This window comes from Podarcis bocagei, assembly GCF_964188305.1.
Source record: "Podarcis bocagei genome assembly, chromosome: 6".
NCBI classification, from domain to species: Eukaryota; Metazoa; Chordata; class Lepidosauria; order Squamata; family Lacertidae; genus Podarcis; species Podarcis bocagei.
In genome coordinates, this window is record NC_138130.1 from 90,985,081 (window position 1) to 91,004,017 (window position 18,937).

General features: G+C 48.3%; 1 protein-coding gene across 1 annotated transcript; it reads right to left on the reverse strand.

Moving 5' to 3' along the window:
• Nucleotides 1-4,413: 4,413 nt before the first annotated feature.
• Nucleotides 4,414-18,676, reverse strand: ENDOD1 (endonuclease domain containing 1). The gene is made up of 2 exons (XM_081197683.1): nucleotides 17,781-18,676; nucleotides 4,414-5,766 (listed from the first exon to the last, which is right to left on the reverse strand). The coding sequence occupies exons 1-2, from the start codon at nucleotides 18,096-18,098 to the stop codon at nucleotides 4,639-4,641; spliced, it is 1,446 nt and encodes a 481-aa protein (XP_081053809.1). The 5' UTR covers nucleotides 18,099-18,676; the 3' UTR covers nucleotides 4,414-4,638.
• Between the last annotated feature and the right edge of the window lie 261 nt (nucleotides 18,677-18,937).

Here is an 18,937-nt window from a genome sequence, read left to right on the forward strand (position 1 = left end):
TATGGATTTGAGAACCGTCGCGCTGGATCAGAACAAAGGTCCATATAGTCATGAGAACACGAGAAAAGCCTCGCAGGATCAGCCCTAAAGGCCCATTTAACACACCATCCTATTCTCGAAGTGGTCGACCAGATAGGAAACCCGCAAGCAGGCCATGACTGCAAAAGAATTGCTCCCATTAATGGTTTATCAGAGGCATGCAGCCCCCCCAAAGTGAAAGTAGAACATAGCCATCATGACTCGTAGCTACTGCTAGCCTTATCCCCCATGAATTTGTCTAGTCCTCTTTTAAAGCCATCCAAGTTGGTGGCCATCATCACTACCTCTGGTCCGGAGCAAATTCCATAGGTTTTATTATGTACAGTGCGAAGTAGTACTTTCTTTTGTCCTGAATTTTCCAACATTCAGCTTCATTAGATGTTCACAGGTTCTAGCCTTAGGAGGAAAACTGGAGTGTGTCTGATTTTACATATAAACATTCAGTATTAAAATCCAGCTTTCCCGTCTCCAAGCAGGAAGCCAGTTGTGTGACATGAGAGGCTCACAGGCAATGTGTGGTGCAAGAGAGCCATCTACCCTACCCTCCCCCCCCAACATTTGTGAATTAAAGGTAAACCACCTCTAATCATGGAGGTTTTTTGCGGCTTGTGCCATTAATAAGGCACATCTTCCATGGGTCTTATCTTTCTTTTAAAAGATTCTGGCCACCATCACGTATTGTGGTAACGAGTTTGTGTAAATCCCATGTACCTGGTGTGTAGAAGTACTCCTTTTGTCCTCAAACTTATCTCCAGACAGCTTAATTAGAATGTAATTAAAATCTGTAGCTTTCCAGAATGATCTTCCTATGTTTCAACTTCTTGCTGTTACACACTTAAAAAAACACAAAATACACAGCTAACTTGATGTGTTTTGTTTTGCCTTGCCTGTGCCTTTCAAAGGGAGGGATTCCACATTTTACTCCATGAGGTGTGATTAAAAATCCTTAACTTCGGCTGGATCATACCCATTATTCCCAGGAACGGCAGTCGCCCCAAAACAAGGATACAAACCAGCCAGTTAAAAGGAGATTGTTGCCTGTTTAACCTGATCTGAACACAGGGGGGCACTAAATGCTGCAAATACACTTCTTCCTGGCGTTGCTTGTACCAGATAATTATTTGTCTGCAATTTAGCAGCTTAAACATGGAGGCATGACCTGATGCAGTATCTGACAGTTCATAAAAGCACTCACAGGATTTTCTCTTCCTCTCCCTGACCCCCAATTGGGTCCACTTATTTTGCAAACTAGAAGAAGTTTCCCTAGTGGCTAACTCTTTTTGTGGACAAATTAGGGAAAGATGGGTCCTATTTGTGGTTGTCAGCCATGCCACCTTTTAAGACTGAGATGGAGAAACTGTGGCTTTCCAGTTGAACTCCTGCTCCCAGGTGCTCCAGCCAGTGTGGCCAATGGGCATGGGTGATGGAAGTTGCCCTTGGGCTATAGGTTCTTATGCACAGAACTGCCACCTTTCTTCTGCCGACACCGTAGTATGTGGCAAGGGATAAATAATAAAGATTGCTGTGAGAAACCTCACTCTATAGAGGTAGTGAAAATACTATTTATTCACTTAGGTGGTGTTTCTATACCACTCTCCATGTGAAACGTCTTGAGAGTGGCAAACAAAATCAGAAATAAAGGTTAGCAATAAATACATGAAACCAAAAATCCAATGTAAAACAGCAGCAGAGATCAAAGCAGAGAACCAGATTAAAACTCTGTGACTTCAAAAGGCTGAGCAAATAGAAAGATCCTCTCCAGGAACATGGAAGATATATGGGTTGGTGCCCTGCCAGTCACCATGGGGAAAGCATTCCTGAGCTGAGAAGCTTCATGGAGGGGAAAGTGGTCCTTAAGCTAAACTTGTCTCAAGCCTTTTAAAGGCTTTTTAAAGATTAAAATCGACCAGGAGCCTCATGGCTAGTTCTTAAAACGAAAACAAAAAAACTTGTAAGGTGCTCCCTACATCTAGCCACAGATAAGAAGTCTAGCTGCCTCATTTTTCACTAAAACGGCCTAAACTCTTCTAGGGCAGAGCCATGTCCAATGTGTTACAACAATCCAATTCAGAAGTTAATCTAAGCACAGGTTTGAAACCCAGACCTGCCTTAGAAGAGCCTCACTCTGAAAAGAACAGAGCATAGAATAGATACTGCACTACGGCCACATTCATACCATTTAAATAGTTGTGACTTGCCTCAGAGAATTCTGGGAGGAGTAGTTAAACGTGCTGAAAGTTCTTAGGAGACCTGTAGTTCCCCTCCCGGAGCTACAATTCCCAGTTTTCCATGAAGAGGGATTGATAATTGTAGCTCGGGGAAGAAGGAAGGCTGAACAATTCTTGGCACCCTTAACAAACTGCTCCCAGAATCCTTTGAGGCAACCCATTACTGTTTCAAGAGGTATTGTAGTACCTTAAATGGATTGTGTGAATTGTGCACAGCGCTTGCAAGATTCAAGGTGCATCACATACAGTATGCCTTTACCTTACACATCTTCCTGTCAGCATAATTATTTTCCATATTGTGGATGGAGGGGCTTGAGGTTGCCTAGTTTAGTTCATCGCAGAGATGAAATTCAACCGGGAACTTCCCAGTCCATTACTCCGTTTCTTAAACAGATATTCTACACCAGTATTGACCAGGTTCAACTAACCAACGACACTAGCAGAACCTCACACAAGGGCTTCCACTAGTGCAACAGGGATTCCTCCCTTCCCCCTCTGAAATTGGCTTGAGGGGGTTGGAAGAACCCCAAAACAGCACACAAGGGGAGGGGAGATTGCTCCATCAGCGCTAGATTGAATTCCTCCCTGTAGGAACTCATTCTTCTACCTTCAAGGGACAGCAGCAGATGACCTGCCAGCTGAAATGCTTTATGTGAGTCATTTTGGACTCACAGCTATCCATGGAGGTGCAGGGGTCAATTCTGTGTCCAGGGCAGCTGTCTACCAGCTCCATCTGGTACACAGGCTGAGATCCTACCTGTCTGTGGACTATCTCACCAGAGTGGTGCATGCTCTAGTTATCTCCTGCTTGGACTACTGCAATGTGCTCTACGTGGGGCTACCTTTGAAGGTGACCCAGAAACTGCAACTACAGTGGTGCCTTGCAAGATGAAAATAATTCGTTCCGCGAGTCTTTTTGTCTTGCGATGTTTTTTGTCTTGCGAAGCACGGTCCGTCGCAACTGTGCCTCTTCAAGCGGCTTTAAAAAAAAAGCGCAAGACGTTTTCATCTTGCAAAGCAAGCCCATAGGGAAATTCGTCTAGCGAAGCAACGCAAAACCGAAAAACCCTTTCGTCTAGCGAGTTTTTCGTCTTGCGAGGCATTCGTCTTGCAGGGCACCACTGTAATCCAGAATGCGGCAGCTAGACTGGTGACTGGGAGTGGCCACCAAGACCATATAACACTGGTCCTAAAAGACCTACATTGGCTCCCAGTACATTTCCGAGCACAATTCAAAGTTCTGCTGCTGACCTTTAAAGCCCTAAACGGCCTCAGCCCGGTATACCTGAAGGAGCGTCTCCACCCCCATCATTCAGCCCAGACACTGAGGTCAACGCTGAGGGCCTTCTGGCGGTTCCCTCACTGCAAGAAGTGAGGTTACAGGGAACCAGGCAGAGGGCCTTCTCAGTAGTGGTGCCCACCCTGTGGAACGCTCTCCCATCAGATGTCAAGGAAATAAACAACTATCTGACTTTTAGAAGACATCTGAAGGTATCCCTGTTTAGGGAAGTTTTTAATGTTTGATGTTTTATTGTATTTTTAATATTCTGTTGGAAGCCGCCTAGAGTGGCCAGGGAAACCCAGCCAGATGGGCAGGGTATAACTATTATTATTATTATTTGCCAGAGGAGTGGGGGGAAGGCGGAAGTAGTGCAAAAAAGTGCAGAAATAATTCTTACAATGAGTCAGAGCACTGGCCAGCCAAATGCTGTATCCTTTGCTTGACAGACGCTCAACTGGGGTCTTTTCCAGCCCAGTTCTCTATTTTAACTGGAGGTGTCAAAGATTGAATGTGGGACCCACGACATGCCAAGGATTCTCTCTTATCATTGAGTTAAAGCCTAAACCAAAAAGGGAAATTTTGAAAGCGACTCTCCTCTCCATGGATAATTCTTGACTTGGGAAAATGATTTCTTCAAAATCTCTAAAAACCCCTTGCCCCCAGTAAGGTTCTCTGCTTATGCTGCAAACTTACTACAAAGAGAAGTATTTTGGCAGGCTCAGTCACTGCAGAGGATTCTGTATCCACCATTTTCATATATTCTAGTAGAGAGGATGAAGGTTTCTCTCCTGTTCAGAACTTTTCCTGGTTCTCAAAAGACTTGACATGAGACAGAAAGGTCAACCAGCCACCCAAAGTGCAACATTTTACAATAAGTGAACATTTAATTTTGCCATAAAATGCCCCTTCGAGAGCGGAAGGGGGCATGAAGCTCACCCATGTTACCAGAACATCGGTTCATTACTGTTAATGTCATCACAAATAAATACTTTATAGGAACAGCAGGAGATTAGCAACATATCGGAAAGTATTGCTTTGGGTTTCTTTCCCCAGAGTTCTTCATAGCCATTCACTTTCTCACACCGCTTTTCAGGCATCGTAAATCTTAGGAAGGAACCTTTTGGCTAAATGCGAAACGATGTAATTTAGGCCCGTCACAATGCTTGTCGTGGCATCAATTGCCAGCAAGAATAATCCACCAATACCTGAGGCGATATCTCGGAGGACTGTAGGGATGGCACCCAGGACGTAGAAAGGGAAGGACACGATGTCTAGTATCACACTCACAGGGATGCTGAGAATCTTGTATGTAACCATCAGGACGCTGTAGATGTTTTTGGCAATGCCGTTCAGGATGTTGACGCCCACGCGAGCCACGTCAACAAAGACATTCAGCAGCGCTGTGGCAATTCCTTTGATGAAGGTGAACACCCCTCCGACGATTGTCTGGATGAGGCGCCACAGGAGAGAGAAGGTGTATTTCACAATATGGACAACCAGGTAGACGACCAATTTCAGCAGTTTGAAGATAGGTGTAACGATGAAATAAAATAACTTCTTCAGAAAGCCGCTCTCCTCCTTTGGCTGTGTGCCGGCGTGCTGGCCTGTGGTGGACTTCTTCGCTTGTGGCACCGGTTCCTTAGCTCGGACGTGTTTCACAGCATGGTGGACCTCCTCCAGTTTCTTGGGGTCGTGTCTGTCTTGGCCGCAGTGGTTCTTAAACAGTTGAGCTCCTGCGTGGAGCTTCTTCTCAAGGGCTTCCACAGTGAGGTCTTCCAGGCGATTCTCAGCAGTTGCCTGCTTAATAAATCCCAAAGACCAGGTCTTGGAGCCATCATCGCAGCAGGCGGCCAGCCAGAGAGACTCAGGGACAGAGACTTTGTCCTTCACTTTCAGGGTGGAAGGAATTGCCCCGGAAACAAGATAGAGTCCCTTTCCATTGTCACAGTGTGGAGCCAAGGCCTGGCCTACCAGGCTCTCAATCTCCCAGTGCCATATCTCATGGAGAGGCGGGGTCAATGGCACGGCATTGGTCAGTGTGTAGGTGGCTATCTCGTGGTCGCCCTTATGAAGAGAACTAGGGTTTAGTTGCCCCCTCTCATAGCCAGAGTCCACGTAGTCTGCTGTGAGGGCCTGCTTAGACCCCAAGTTGTCCACTGAACCCGTGACCTCAACTTCCGGCATCATTCCTTCCAGGCCATTTTCAGGATCATCGATCTAAAATGCGAACAAGAGAAATAACTGGATTTTAGAACAAAGGTCACTCATTAAATTTCTCGGGCCCTATGTGCAATTTCCTGGACAATACAGATTCTAGAAATCTTAAGACTGTCTAATTTCAAAATTTACATTTTGTTTCAAGCCTTTAAACAAGAACAACAAAAGTTTATGATTTAAAACTTGCCAGCCATTTCTCTAATTCAGCACAAAACCAGCTGGAGTTCAGTGTTTGTGGTATTTCTGAAGTCTTGAATTTTAAATTTATTTAAAAAACCGTCAAAACCTGACATTGAAAAATTTGCAATTCATGCAATGTAACTTTATGGTTCAAAAACTTTTTCATCACCATCCAAGGTTCCATAAATCTCAATATTGGATCAGGGGTGTAGCCAGGGGGGCAGTGGGCAGCTGCCCCCCATCAAGAAAATAAATAAAAATACTTAGCTGACAAACGTGTCACAGATAGCTCAGTTCTGCTCCCCTAACATAAATCCTGCCTCCCCCAACATAAATCCTGGCTACGTCCATGCCCTGGATTGCATTCAACTAATTGCTACTCAGAGTAGACCCACTGAAATTAATGTATGTTTACTTCAATGGGTTTACTCTGAGTAGGACTAGCATTAGCTCCAACCCATCATATTTAAAAGACACACTGGTAATTACTGCTGTCTCCAAATTACCGAGATACAACTACTGTTGTACACAACATTTATTAATAAAACCTCTATGTTGATACAGTCAACAGTATCCCCAGTAACGCTGCTACCTTTTAATATGAGACCTATTCCTCACTTTACCTTCAGGGCTTCCTGGCCCTTTGCATCTCTATTCCTAGATTCTCCTGCAAAGCCCCACCTCTTGCAAGGTTGTTACAATAACAAAGTTATTACAATTCCAGCCAAACTGGCAGTTCTCCCTTCCCTTACAGAAGCTGATCTACAAACATCCTGACAACCTCATTTCATTGAGCAGTTGGAATATCCGTAAGCAGCATTCCATGCCAACTTGGCCAATCAGTGCCTTTGCCACAATCAATGTAGAATTTTGAACAGGTGGACACACCTCTTACATTACACAGCTTTTTGCCAGGTTCAGATTATTACATTGGTTGAGGACACATTTCTCCTGAGTCACCTAAAGGAATGCGCCTGTTCCAGAGGTCTCTAGTAACAGAGTGACCACTAGAATGACCTTTTCCAAATGACACTGTAAATAGCTTGATGTGTGTATGATGCAGAGATTACATCAGAACCAGCTTTTGGAACAACTCAATTACACATACAAATGAATGGAATGTCAGGGAGTCAATGTGAATCATGGCCAGTCAGCCTCCATCCTTAAGAGCCATTCCTGGAATGTGCATCATCTAGCCTTGTACTTCATAGCTCACCTGGTACCCAGAGGCAATCAGAGATTCCATACAGGTGAGTGAGTGGTTTGGTAGAGGAAGTATGGGTCCATCTCTTGCCCTCTCTCTCATTTGCTAGTCCACCTGGCTTCCATGCAAGCCTTGAAGGTAGAAGAGCCCTTTCCTCTGTGGCCACCATGGAAGCCAAACCGGCTGGCAGAGGAGAGACAAACATTCCACCCATCCCACCAGTTTGGTTGGTAGAAGTCAATTTTCTTTTTTTCAACTACCCTGCGAGTAGCCCGAATTCTCATGAGGACTATGGAGGAGGGGACTTCCTTCTGTTACAACCAAAGATGCAAACTAGTAGCTTCTTAGTTGGCTGGTAAAAAGAAGAAACAGGCTAGTAACGTCTGTGGGCTTATTTGCAAGGCTGTCATAGTCCTTCTGATGCTACTGTGTAATTTCTAAGCAGACAAGGACTGGGGCTCCAGCCATCCTGCAAGCAATAGTCTCTCCACCTTGTCCTTAACTCCAGATCTTCGGCTGGCTGGCTGGGAGTCGTTGAGTCTCTAGGATGAGGATGGGGTGGGGTAACTTCTGACCTTCCAGATGCTACCGACTTCAAGTTCCATCACCCCGGCCATTGCCCATGCTGGCTGGGGCTGATGGGTTGTTGGTGGCCACTGGGATATCTTGTAGTGAATTCTGTAGTTTAACTATGTGCTCTACAAAAAAGGCACCTCCTTTTGCCTGTCCTCCTGAACCCCCAATACTCAACTTCATTGAGTATCAACCATCTCTCTATCTGCTTCATCCACTCCTCCAGTCTCTTACTGCTTTACGTATTCCAGGAGAGCGCATGGCTGTTCCTTGTCTCCAGTGCTGATTCCTAGCTCAAAAACCAAGCCCTGACTGCTGCTAATCAGGTTAGCTCCTCTTACATTTAACAGGCGGAAGCATCCCCCTGCGCTGTGTTGCCTGCAATTACAGAAGCATCTGGACAATGTTCTTCCCTTCTTCTCTTCCTAATGAGGGAGCAGGAGCTGTTTATGCCGTGAAGGATGGCTCCCGATTGCTGCAGTTGCTTAACAACTGGTTAGCTGTGCTGCGGTTGCCTAGCAACCACCCGGTCCTCACCCACATCCCTCCTCTCTTTCTCCAGCTCCTGCAAAGAGGACGACACTAAGCTTGATAATGATGGGTACCAGCTTGCTGCAAGGGGAGAATGCTTCTCAGCACCCAGACCACCACCGCCCATGCAAAAGCACGCACAGCCCCGCCAGCCATGGCTACTAGTCCAAACAGGAGTTGGATGAGCCTCTTCTGTTTTACTAATTACATTTATATCACACTTGTTTTCCCATCAATGAGCCCTGTGGTTCCCAAGTGGGCACTCATCCAGGCCCTGACTAGATCTAGACCTCCTTCACTTCAGCAAAGAGGGGGCCTCATGTGCCTTTCAGACACAGCCTGCGGCTACTTGTCAAAATTGGAGGGAGGGGAACCTGGGAAGACCACACTACCGTTATTTTAGGCTCCATGTGCACTAAACATTTAAAGCAGCGTCATACCACTTTAAGCAGTCACTGGTTCCCTCAAAGGATCATGGGAAGTGCAGTTCGTTAAGGGTGCCGAGAGTTTTCGGGAAACACCTATTTCCCGCACAGAGCTACAATAGCCAGAGCGGTTTAACAATCAAGCTCTCCTTCCCAGGGAACTCTAGGAATTGTAGCTCTGTGAGGGAAAGAGGGGTCTCTTGGAGGGGGCTACATTTGGCCCTGAATATTACTATTGGAACAGAAGCGTAGGGTAGAAATTATCTTAATAAAGAAACACGCATTCTTGCTGCCAAAATGGAATTCAATGGAATCTTGCCGCCAAAATGGAATCCTTGGGTACCACCATTTTCTCCCACTGTATTGGGAGGGGAGGGGCTGTGTACCTGTGTCCACTGTTTGCTAGTTTTATACTCATTCACTTTTATCAGCCAAACAACATCCTGCGATCATTCTCAAATTGCAGCCTATGTATTAGGTTTTGGATAAGTGATCCAAAGTTTTCTTCATGTAACTAAATACTTGGAACAAGGAAAATGGGACAGCAACTGCTATTTACTACTGATACTGTATATTGCTGCCAACTTTATCTCAGCCCCATGCCCAACTCAGTCAGAAACGCAGGTACGTGTTCTTCCCTCTTTAGAGATGTGAAGCTGAGGAAAAACGGTTATTGATCTGCAGCCAAACACTGAGGTCAGAGGTTTAACCAGAGTCTTTTCTCCAAATCCAGTGCTTTGTCCACTGGGACACTTGGAAAGCGACGTCACCAAAATCAGCCTTCCCCAACCTGTTGCTCTCCTGGTTTTCAGACTACAATTCCTGTCAGCCCCTGCCAACACACTGGGGCTGATGGGAGTTGCAGTCCCAGATACCTAGAGGGCAACTGGTTAGGGAAGACTAACCAAAATCATAGTTTGGAGCCACTGTGCTTCACCAGAGATTGTTGGAGGGGGTGAAATGGGTTAAGCAGCTGGAGAAAGAGAATCTCCTGGTCAGTCAGAGGGGAATGGGAAGTTACGGTAGGTGCTGAAGAGTAGGAGGAAATTCAATGCCCCTTATTAGAATATGTAGAGGAATATTTAGGATTCCAAAAGGAAGAGGCAATGTACTGAGAGGCTGGGACTAGGGAGGAGTTGACAAAACACAGAACTAACCCCTCTCAACCCAAGCTGAATTCCTGCAGCTTAAATAGCTGCATGCATGGCTGACATTCCACACGTTTCCCCCATCACATCATCCTGACACAGGGGAAAACTTTACCTGCTGAACCCATGCCTGCTGGTGCTGAAAGAGCCTGAGAGAGAGAAAAAGTGGCCCAGTCGTGCATAGGCACAGACTACAGTGATAGGGGAAGAAAGGTAAGAACATGACATGAGCCTGGTTCAGACCAAATTTCCTTCCAGCTCCATATTCTGTTTCCGGTTCTGTCCGCGGAGGCAGAAGCACCCAGGAAGGCCACAAATAAGGCATGAGGTAGTGAACGCCACTCCCTCTCAATTCGTTCCTAGCACCTGATATTCTCAGGTAGCTGCCATTCTGCAGAGAGGCTCAGCTTAGCTATCACAGTGGTTTCTAGACTTATCCTCTATGAAACAGCCTAATACAGTGGTACCTTGGGTTAAAGATGCTTCAGATTGCAGACTCCGCTAACCCAGAAATAGTACCTCAGGTTAAGAACTTTACCTCAGGATGACAACAGAAATCAGGAGACGGTAGCAGGAAGCCCCATTAGCTAAAGTGGTACCTCAGGTTAAGAACAGTTTCAGGTTAAGAACGGACCTCCAGAACGAATTAAGTTCTTAACCACTGTACATAACACACACAGAGCTAAGCTATTGCCCACGACCCTGGATAAAAACATTCTTTAGCAACAATGTGTGTACACATGGACGTGGGTAGCTGAACAGGAGCACAGGCAAGGGCATCTTATCTTGTGCCGCTCTGTTGCGCTAGCAGATGTTGCCCTTTTGTCTGCAGCTTCCTGCCCTTTCCGTCTTGAACACACGGCTATTAAAAATTTATGTCCATTACTCTCGCTGGTATTTAGAAAGGCTATTTGGTATTTCAAGGGCTGGGGTAGAGCATGTGCTTTGCCCCCTTGCCTGTAATCTGATGCGGGTCCCCAGCAATTAAAGCCTCTGCAATCTCACAGAGCAGATGGCCTGACTATGTCACTCGCCCCAGCTCTGGGGCTACTTCTGCACCCGGCTTTGTCATGCAGTTCCTCAGGTAGAACGGGTCCAGAACACATCCCACGGCACTCCTTTGTATCCTCCCTGATCAGATCAGACCAGTACCTGGCAGCTAGGGGTGGGATCTGATGCACTTTATGTTTAAATGCAAACTTATCTAAATTTGCACTTTTCAGAATAATGCACGGACCAAGAAAGCCCAGCCAACCTCCAAATTTCACGTTTCCCCAAATTTGCTGTGCAGTTCTCTAGTCTAGGTAAGCAATGAGAGGCACACATAAAGGTAAAATGTGCGTATAAACACATGAAAATATACCCCCAAAAACGTTATATTAGGGGAAATGGCTTTGCAATTTTTGAATTTCCATTTATTTATTTCATAAAATGTATACACCGCTTGGTTGCGGGAAAACCTCAAAGCGGCTTGCAAAAGAGGAAACTACTAGTAAAGTTTTACAACCGTACCTTAAAACGTATAGAATTTAAAATACTAAAATGACAAACTGAGATTGGCACATTCGCCCATCCCTAGCCACATCACCATGACGGCAACAGCATCACAAATGACTGGCGACACTTTTCAGTGTGGGCAAGTCTTCTCAACTTAGAATGTGAATGCCCAAGTGCAAAGCCTCACTCAGGCCTGTTTCAGACATGCCTATGTTTCCTTGCACTTAATTGTTCCATGCTTGGAGCCAGTTCCCACCCTACCCTCAAATGCTCCACTGTCCGCTGAATGTGTGATCTGCCTCCACTGAGAAGCACCGGCTTTCAGGGGAGAGTACAAAAGCACTGTCCACAGCTTTTAGACATGCAAGCCACCCATCTGACACTGCAGTTATCAAGCGAGGGGGGTTGCATCCATGTACCAGGCCACTGCCATCCAGTTTGACAGGCGGTTTGCAGAAATCTGCTCTCTCCCAGCCTGAAGCAGAAAATGCAAAAGAAAGCGAGTTCGGGAAATGAAGAAAAGAGCAACCAGTCTCTTCTGCAAACACACCCGCCCCGCAACCTTGGGTTTCAGCTGTGCCCTGCACCACAGCCAATGTTTCTTATTTCAAAATACTTTATTGTTTTCTGGCAACCTTGCCAGACACACCTTCCCCCCTGGGCTAGCTGGCTGAAAGCTCTCTGCACATTCCTCTACCACTCCCCGAAGGACTGAGGAAGTGGAGAATGCCTCTTAAGAACATGAGAAGAACCCTGCTGGTTCAGGACAAAAGCCCATCGAGTCCAGCATGCTGTTCTCACAGTGGCCAACCTGATGTCTGTGGGAATCTCCCAAGGAGAACCCGGGTACAACAAAAGTCTTTCCTACCTGGGACTGCCAGCAACCAGTGTTCAGAGGCCTGCCACCTCTGACAGTGTAGAAAGAACACAGCCATATAGTAACTGTTGATGGCCTAATTCTCCATTATCTAATCCAGGGTTTCCCTACCTGTATGGGGACTACAATTCCCATCATCCCTCACCAACAGTGCTAGCTAGGGACGATGGGAGTTGTAGTCCCCCCCCAAAAAAGCTGGAGACCCAAGTTTGGGAAACCCCAATCTAATCCTTTTTTCCCAAGCCATCCAATTTTGTGGCGATTGCTGCCTCCTGTGAGAGAAAACGCCACCGTTCAATAGTGCACTGCATGGAGCAGCATTTTCTCGCGCCTGTCCCGAATCTTCCAACAGAGTCAGTTTTGCTGGATGCCCCCAAGTTTTCGAGAGGAGAAACTTCTCCCTGCCCAGTTGTGCTGCACCAGCTCCAAGTTAAAAAGCCTCTTCCCTCCTGTGGTGAGATAATTGGCCCACAGCTGACAACCCTAAGAGAGCCAGGCTGACAGTGACATCAGTGGGGGAGAAAGGCTCTGTGACTGGCATGCCAGTTTTGTATCTCTGAGGTTTTGCTTCCTCAAGGTCCCAAGAGGCAAGCGGTATCTGCCTCTGAATGTTGCTGATGCTTCCCTTTACAGCTCCTAAGATTAGAGTGGTAACAAGCCCTTCTCCCCCCTTGGGGCTAGCAGGAAGTGCCTTATGCATGTCCCTGCAGCTGAAAGGGCGATCCTTGCAGAGCATCAGCTGGCACAGGCGCATGCTTAAAAGCATCGCTGCCAAACAGGCTAATGGCCTGGGCAGACAATGCCCCTCTTGAAGCCTCTGCAGACGGCTCTGTTGCCGATAAGCAAGGGGCCATGACAATGGGATGCGTTTGTGTGCAAAGAATAGCTGACGACCGCCCACCCCTCTTGCCTTTTTCCTTCCCTGTTCATTTTTGGAGTCAAGCCTCTGTCTGTTTGGAGAAGACTATTTGTGTACCGCAGGGGTCAGGGCAGAGGTTGGCACCATTCTTGGCTCCCTCAGGAGACAGCCTCCGACTCCTTCCTGTGGGAACCACAGTCATGGCCAGAGGTCCTCCAAGAAATCAGCGACGACAGACGCTCCTTCCCAGAAGGACAAACTGCGCACACTCCTATTTTGTCCTCCAAAGGGATATTGGGAAAGGCTCAGAAGAGGGCAACCAAAACAGTCAAGGGGTTGGAGCAGCTCCCCAATGAGGAAGGTCACAGTATTTTTAGTTTGGGGGGGGGAGCCAAGTAAAGTGGCGAAAGCATGATGGATGGGGTTGGGGAGAAAGTCGGTGGATCTCTGTCATAACACTAAAACTCGGGGCCATTCAATGAAGACGAATGTTGGAAGATTCAGGAGAGACAAAAGAAAGCAGTTTCTTCATGCAACATAGAGTTAAAACTAGCGGATTTGCTCCCGCAAGGTGTTGCGACGGCCACCAAGCTGCTATCTAGAGATTCCAAGGATTGGACCTGGGACTTTATGCATGCAAAGCGTGATTCTCTACCACTAAGCTATGAGCCTTCCTCCTGTTTTCCTGCATCCAATGGTTTTCTCAAAGCACAGGAAGTCTTGACAACTACCCATGTGCATCCTTCTCAGCAAGCATGCCCAAGTCGCTGCAGTGCACGCTGCAAGAACAGCCCCACCCATCTCAGTGGCTTGTGTGGTTTTAACCTCTCCTCCACTGAGCCTGGGAACAGGCAACAGCAGCGAGCACAGCTCTGGATAGGCAGCTAGGAATGTAAGGCTGGCTCTGCGCCACAGACAGCCTGTGGTTCCGCCTACTTTCGCCCAGGTGCGCCACAAACTGTCTCTGTCACCTGTTGGCCCCTTGCTGCAGATTGGCTACTCAAACTTTAGGGCACTTGTCTCCGTCCGCAGTACAGTAGCACCTCGGCTTACGTAACGTAACCTTCGGGTTGCGAAAGCGGCAAACCCAGGAGTGTTTCGCCGTGCGCGCATGCACAGAAGTGCTCTACCATGCACAGAAGTGGTCCTTCCGGTTGCAGAAACCTGGGGATCCGACCAGAGCTCTAGAACGGATCCTGTCCGCAACTGGAGGTACCACTGTATACATTTAAAGCAATGTTACACCACTTTAAGCAACCATAAAAAAAGGTAAAGGACCCCTGACAGTTAAGTCCAGTTGCGAACGACTCTGGGGTTGCGGCACTCATCTCACTTTACTGGCCGAGGGAGCCGACGTTTGTCCGCAGACAGTTTTTCCAGGTCATGTGGCCAGCATGACTAAGCCGCTTCTCGTGAAACCAGAGCAGCATATGGAAACACTGTTTACCTTCCCGCCGGGGTGGTACCTATTTATCTACTTGCACTTTTTGGCGTGTTTTTGAACTGCTAGGTTGGCAGGAGCAGGGACCGAGCAACGGGAGCTCACCCCGTCGTGGGGATTCGAACCGCCAACCTTCTGATCGGCAAGCCCAAGGCTCAGTGGTTTACACCACAGCGCCACCTGTGTCCCCTTAAGCAACCATAGCTTCCCCCAAAGAATGACTGCAGGTGTCACTGAACCACAACCCCCACCATCCCCTGATTAATGGCCATGCTGGCTGCTGGGGATGATGGGAGTTGTAGTCTAACAACTTCTTGGAGGGGCTCCCACCTCTGGTTTAGCCAAGAGTGCCGAGGTTTCTTCTGCCTGTAGACATGACCCAAAAGGAGGAAACTGAGCTGAACAATTATTTCCCTCCAGCATAGATGTGCAGCCGTGTGACAATGCCTCTACTTTTCGATAGTTCTTTGTTGCCTGCCATACAGGTGTTGCAGGTGCAGGAGTCTTGCTGGATGAGGAAAGAAATGTTGGCAACCCTGCCAGATGTGAGGGGAAGGTGGAGATCATCCCTAACAACCCTCACCTGGTTTCTTGGATTTTTCTTAATTATACATATTGGGGAGAAATAAGCTGTGTTCACCCAGGTGTGTTATGGGACTATGACTTCTGGACCACTGCTTGCTGCTTGGGGCAGATGGGAGTTGTAGTCCAACAACATCTGGAAGGCCAAAGGTCCCCCACATCTGGTTGTGTGTGTGTGTGTGTGTGTGTGTATGATGAAGCCAATGTTCTGCTCCTCCTGCCTGCTAAGAGACTCTATCAGTACACTTTCTAATTTCCTTCCTGAGGTAGCTACAGTGGTACCTCGGGTTAAGTACTTAATTCATTCCAGAGGTCCGTACTTAACCTGAAACTATTCTTAACCTGAAGCACCACTTTAGCTAATGGGGCCTCCTGCTGCTGCTGCTGCGCCGCCGGAGCACGATTTCTGTTCTCATCCTGAAGCAAAGTTCTTAACCTGAAGCACTATTTCTGGGTTAGTGGAGTCTGTAACCTGAAGCGTATATAACCTGAAGCGTATGTAACCCGAGGCACCACTGTACTTCCCAAAGGGAGGAAATGCAACATCATAATTAAAAAGAAGGCACAAGTTTGCATCTGCCAATTTACATGAACAGGTGCAAATTTAGAAGCAATTGCTTCAGATTAAACAGAAATTGGCATTGCTCCACAGTGAGGAAGACTGACCTGTGTGCAGCTGCTCAATCTGCTCTCTAGGTGCTCATGGCTGACGGGCAACTTTGCGGCCTTTTCTAGGCAGCCTACACCCCATAGATACGAAGTTCATATGCCACCACCCCTGGCAAAGAACCCTGAGAACTGTAGCTTACTCCTCACAGAGCTATACCTTCTAGTACGCCAATTCCCAGGATTCTCTGCAGCCTTGTTCTCCCTTCTTGGGGCTCTTTATCCTTAAGCCAGGATTGGACCCAACAGCCTTTCAAACTGAAAACTGTCATCTGTAAAAGTAGGAGCTATAGCTCCCAAGCTTTTGCAGCGGGGTTTTTTTTTTTAATTCCCCTTCCTTGGGGAATCCCCAAGGCTGCTCTTTCCCATTCACCCACCTGGCCCAAGTATGGCTTTGCCAGTCTCAGCCTAGATTTCCCTGACAGAGCTATGATCCCCAGAGCGGTTTAACAATCAATCCCTCTTCTCAGCTCCGTGAGAGGAATAGGGGCCTCCTGGCAACTCTCAACATCCCCGAGTACACATTCGAGAGGCCCCTACATGGGTGTAACACGGGTGCATGCCTTGGCAAGTTGCACGATCGATCGCTGTCAGAAGCATGGGTCCACTTTAAGATGTAAGAGAGTGCCAGCATGAACAATGAACTGGGAGCCCTGGGTTCAAATCCCCGCTCATGATACTCAATGGGTGGCTTTTGGTGACACTGCCTCTCAACCGAACCAAACTCTCAGGGTTCTTGAGAGTATAAAATGGGATTGCCATGAATATGTGCTAAATGCAGAGAGGGCCAACGAAAAAGACACATGGAGCCACCACCACCCCATGTGACAATCCTCCCCCTGACATCATTGTGCTCTGAATCTCGCAGCACAAAGTAATGTGCTTTCGGATATGCTCTCGATGCGCAAGGGGAGGAGGAGGAGGAGGAGAACCTTACTGCTGTTGGAATTGGCAGTCGGAGTAGACAGGTGGGGGAGAAAGAAGAGACGAGCCGTCACTCCAGAATGCAGCAAACACTTCCATCAGAAAGATAACACAGGTAAAAAAAAAGCCAGGATTGGATATAGCTCCCTGTCTGGTCTCCAAGGTGCCCTAGAATACGGAAGAAGGCTCCGAGATCACATTTGAAGCTATGTCTTCCACACACAAACCCAGCACAACGGTGTCGCACTAGAAGTCTGGAGTCTCAGCCAGCTGAATAATCAAAAGGGAGGAGGCTGGCTTGCTGGCTTACCACATTTTGAAGTAATGGCCGTTGCCTTCTGAAGTGCGAAGGAGGGGAGCTCTCCAAGGCCATTAAATGCCTAACCTCCAATGACCTACGTGCCCCTGCCGGGTGATCCCCTCCTGCATCCTCCTTCCCACAGTGGCAAAGAGCAAAGCAGGGAGGCAACAGCCAATCCTCTCTCATGGTTTCCAAAAGCAGGGCTGTCCAGCGGCACCCTCTCCTGCTTACAGGCTTGCCGCAGGCACCTGTCAAGACCAGGGCACTGGCCTCATCCAAGTACCAGGCTCTGTTCTGGTGCCTAATCCCTTCCTTCGAAGACGAAAAAAGCCATCTCCTCTCGTGGCAGCGAGTTCCAAAGCCCATAGCTTCCCTTAAGTAACAACGATGGCGGCAAACAGTTTCACAGCAAGCTGCCCTGACCTGGTGCTTTGCAAAATCCACTCCCCCTGCCCCCCCCACTTGTTCTATTTATTAAATTTGTATACTGCCCTATACCCGTAGATCTCAGGGCAGTTCACAACATAATATCGCAGAACACACACACAAAAAAAGAAAACTGGCCAGCTTACACTGTTCCTATAATCTATTTTAACTGTTTTGAATTATGAATTTTAGATTGTAACCCAGCCTTGGAACTGCTGGAGAAGGACAGATATTGTGTGTTGTGTGTGTGTGTATATATATATATATAATAAATAAAATGTGTGTATCGGCCTTCATCCAAAGATCACTGGGCGATTCACAACATATTGATAGAAATCATCATCATCATCAGTAATACCACCCGCCACTTCCCTCCTCACCTGCGGCTCCACCAGCCATCTCTCTTCCCCGCTCTGGCCGCCTCCCGTGTACAGAAAAGCCGCGTAAAGGGGGATCCTGTCCCGCGTGCTGTAGAGGGTGGCGAAGCGCGGCTCTTGGTTGTATTTCTGGCAGATCTTCACGTGCTGATCCCCGGACTGCCCCTGGAGCCCCTCGGGGGGTGTCCGCTGGTAGAAGAAGCCGTCGCAGTCTCCGAAGCTCGCGGCTTCTTCTCCTCCCTTCGTAGCCACCACCTCGCCCTGCGCCCAGCCGGCCAAGGCCAGCGCCACGGCCGCCAGCAGAGGCAGCGAGGTCCGCATCTTCACTGAGCAGCAACGAGGATTGCCTGAAGTTTCTCCCGGGCGAGGAGAGGATGCGATCCGCTTGGCTCTTCTTGGCAGCGGAGGGGAAAGGGCGAGACCAGACGCTGCTGCGACAGAGGCGCGCGGGTGTGTGACTGTGTGTGTGCGCGCCTGGGCGCGCGGCGCAGCCTTTAAAGGAGGGAAGTGAAACCCGAAACCGCAGGCAGGCGCGAGGAGGCTTTCCGCGCGCAGCGCCAACACGTGGTGACACACGCCGCAAAAGCGAAAATGGGCGCTCTGCACGCGCTCAGAGGCATGCAGGCCGCCGATCGGGAAGAGGGAGGAAGGAAGGGGAGGGGAGGAAGAAAGATCCCGAGTTATTGCCTCCCTTACGTCACTAGATCAGCGCCAGGCTATCTTCCTCTCTTTTTTTGGCTCCGGGCCACGGCTGGTGTCAGGCGGAGGGAGAGGAAGAGAGAGGATGGGCGGAGAGAGGACCGCATTGCAGTGGGGATCCCCAGCAGCACGCCTTTCGGGTGGCTCGGGCAGAATCGCCTCCCCGCGCGCCCATGCAGCACCCTGCCAGCCCGGCCTGCCACCCACTTAGGGGGAAAGAGAGAAGAGGCTGCAGCGGGTCAGTGGCTCCGGCTAAGCCGATCATGGCGCGCTTGCGACGCCCTTCTCCAGCCAGCGGGTCACAGGGAAGGGTTTTTACGCAGCAGCAGCGCGCAGTGGCTGAGCAGCAAAATGCCCACCCCCTCCATCAAAGTCAAGGTGGCCCAAGGCTGGAGAAGGTGCTTTGGCACCCGAGGCATTAAAATCCCACAGCCAGGAGCCCTTGTCCAGGTTATAAAAGT

Excerpts from the sequence above, each read along its gene's own strand:
- ENDOD1 (XM_081197683.1), bottom strand. The coding sequence starts at position 18,098 with ATGCGGACCTCGCTGCCTCTGCTGGCGGCCGTGGCGCTGGCCTTGGCC. Across the intron at positions 5,767-17,780 it reads GATGGCTGGTGGAGCCGCAG|ATCGATGATCCTGAAAATGG; the intron begins GTGAGGAGGGAA and ends TTCGCATTTTAG.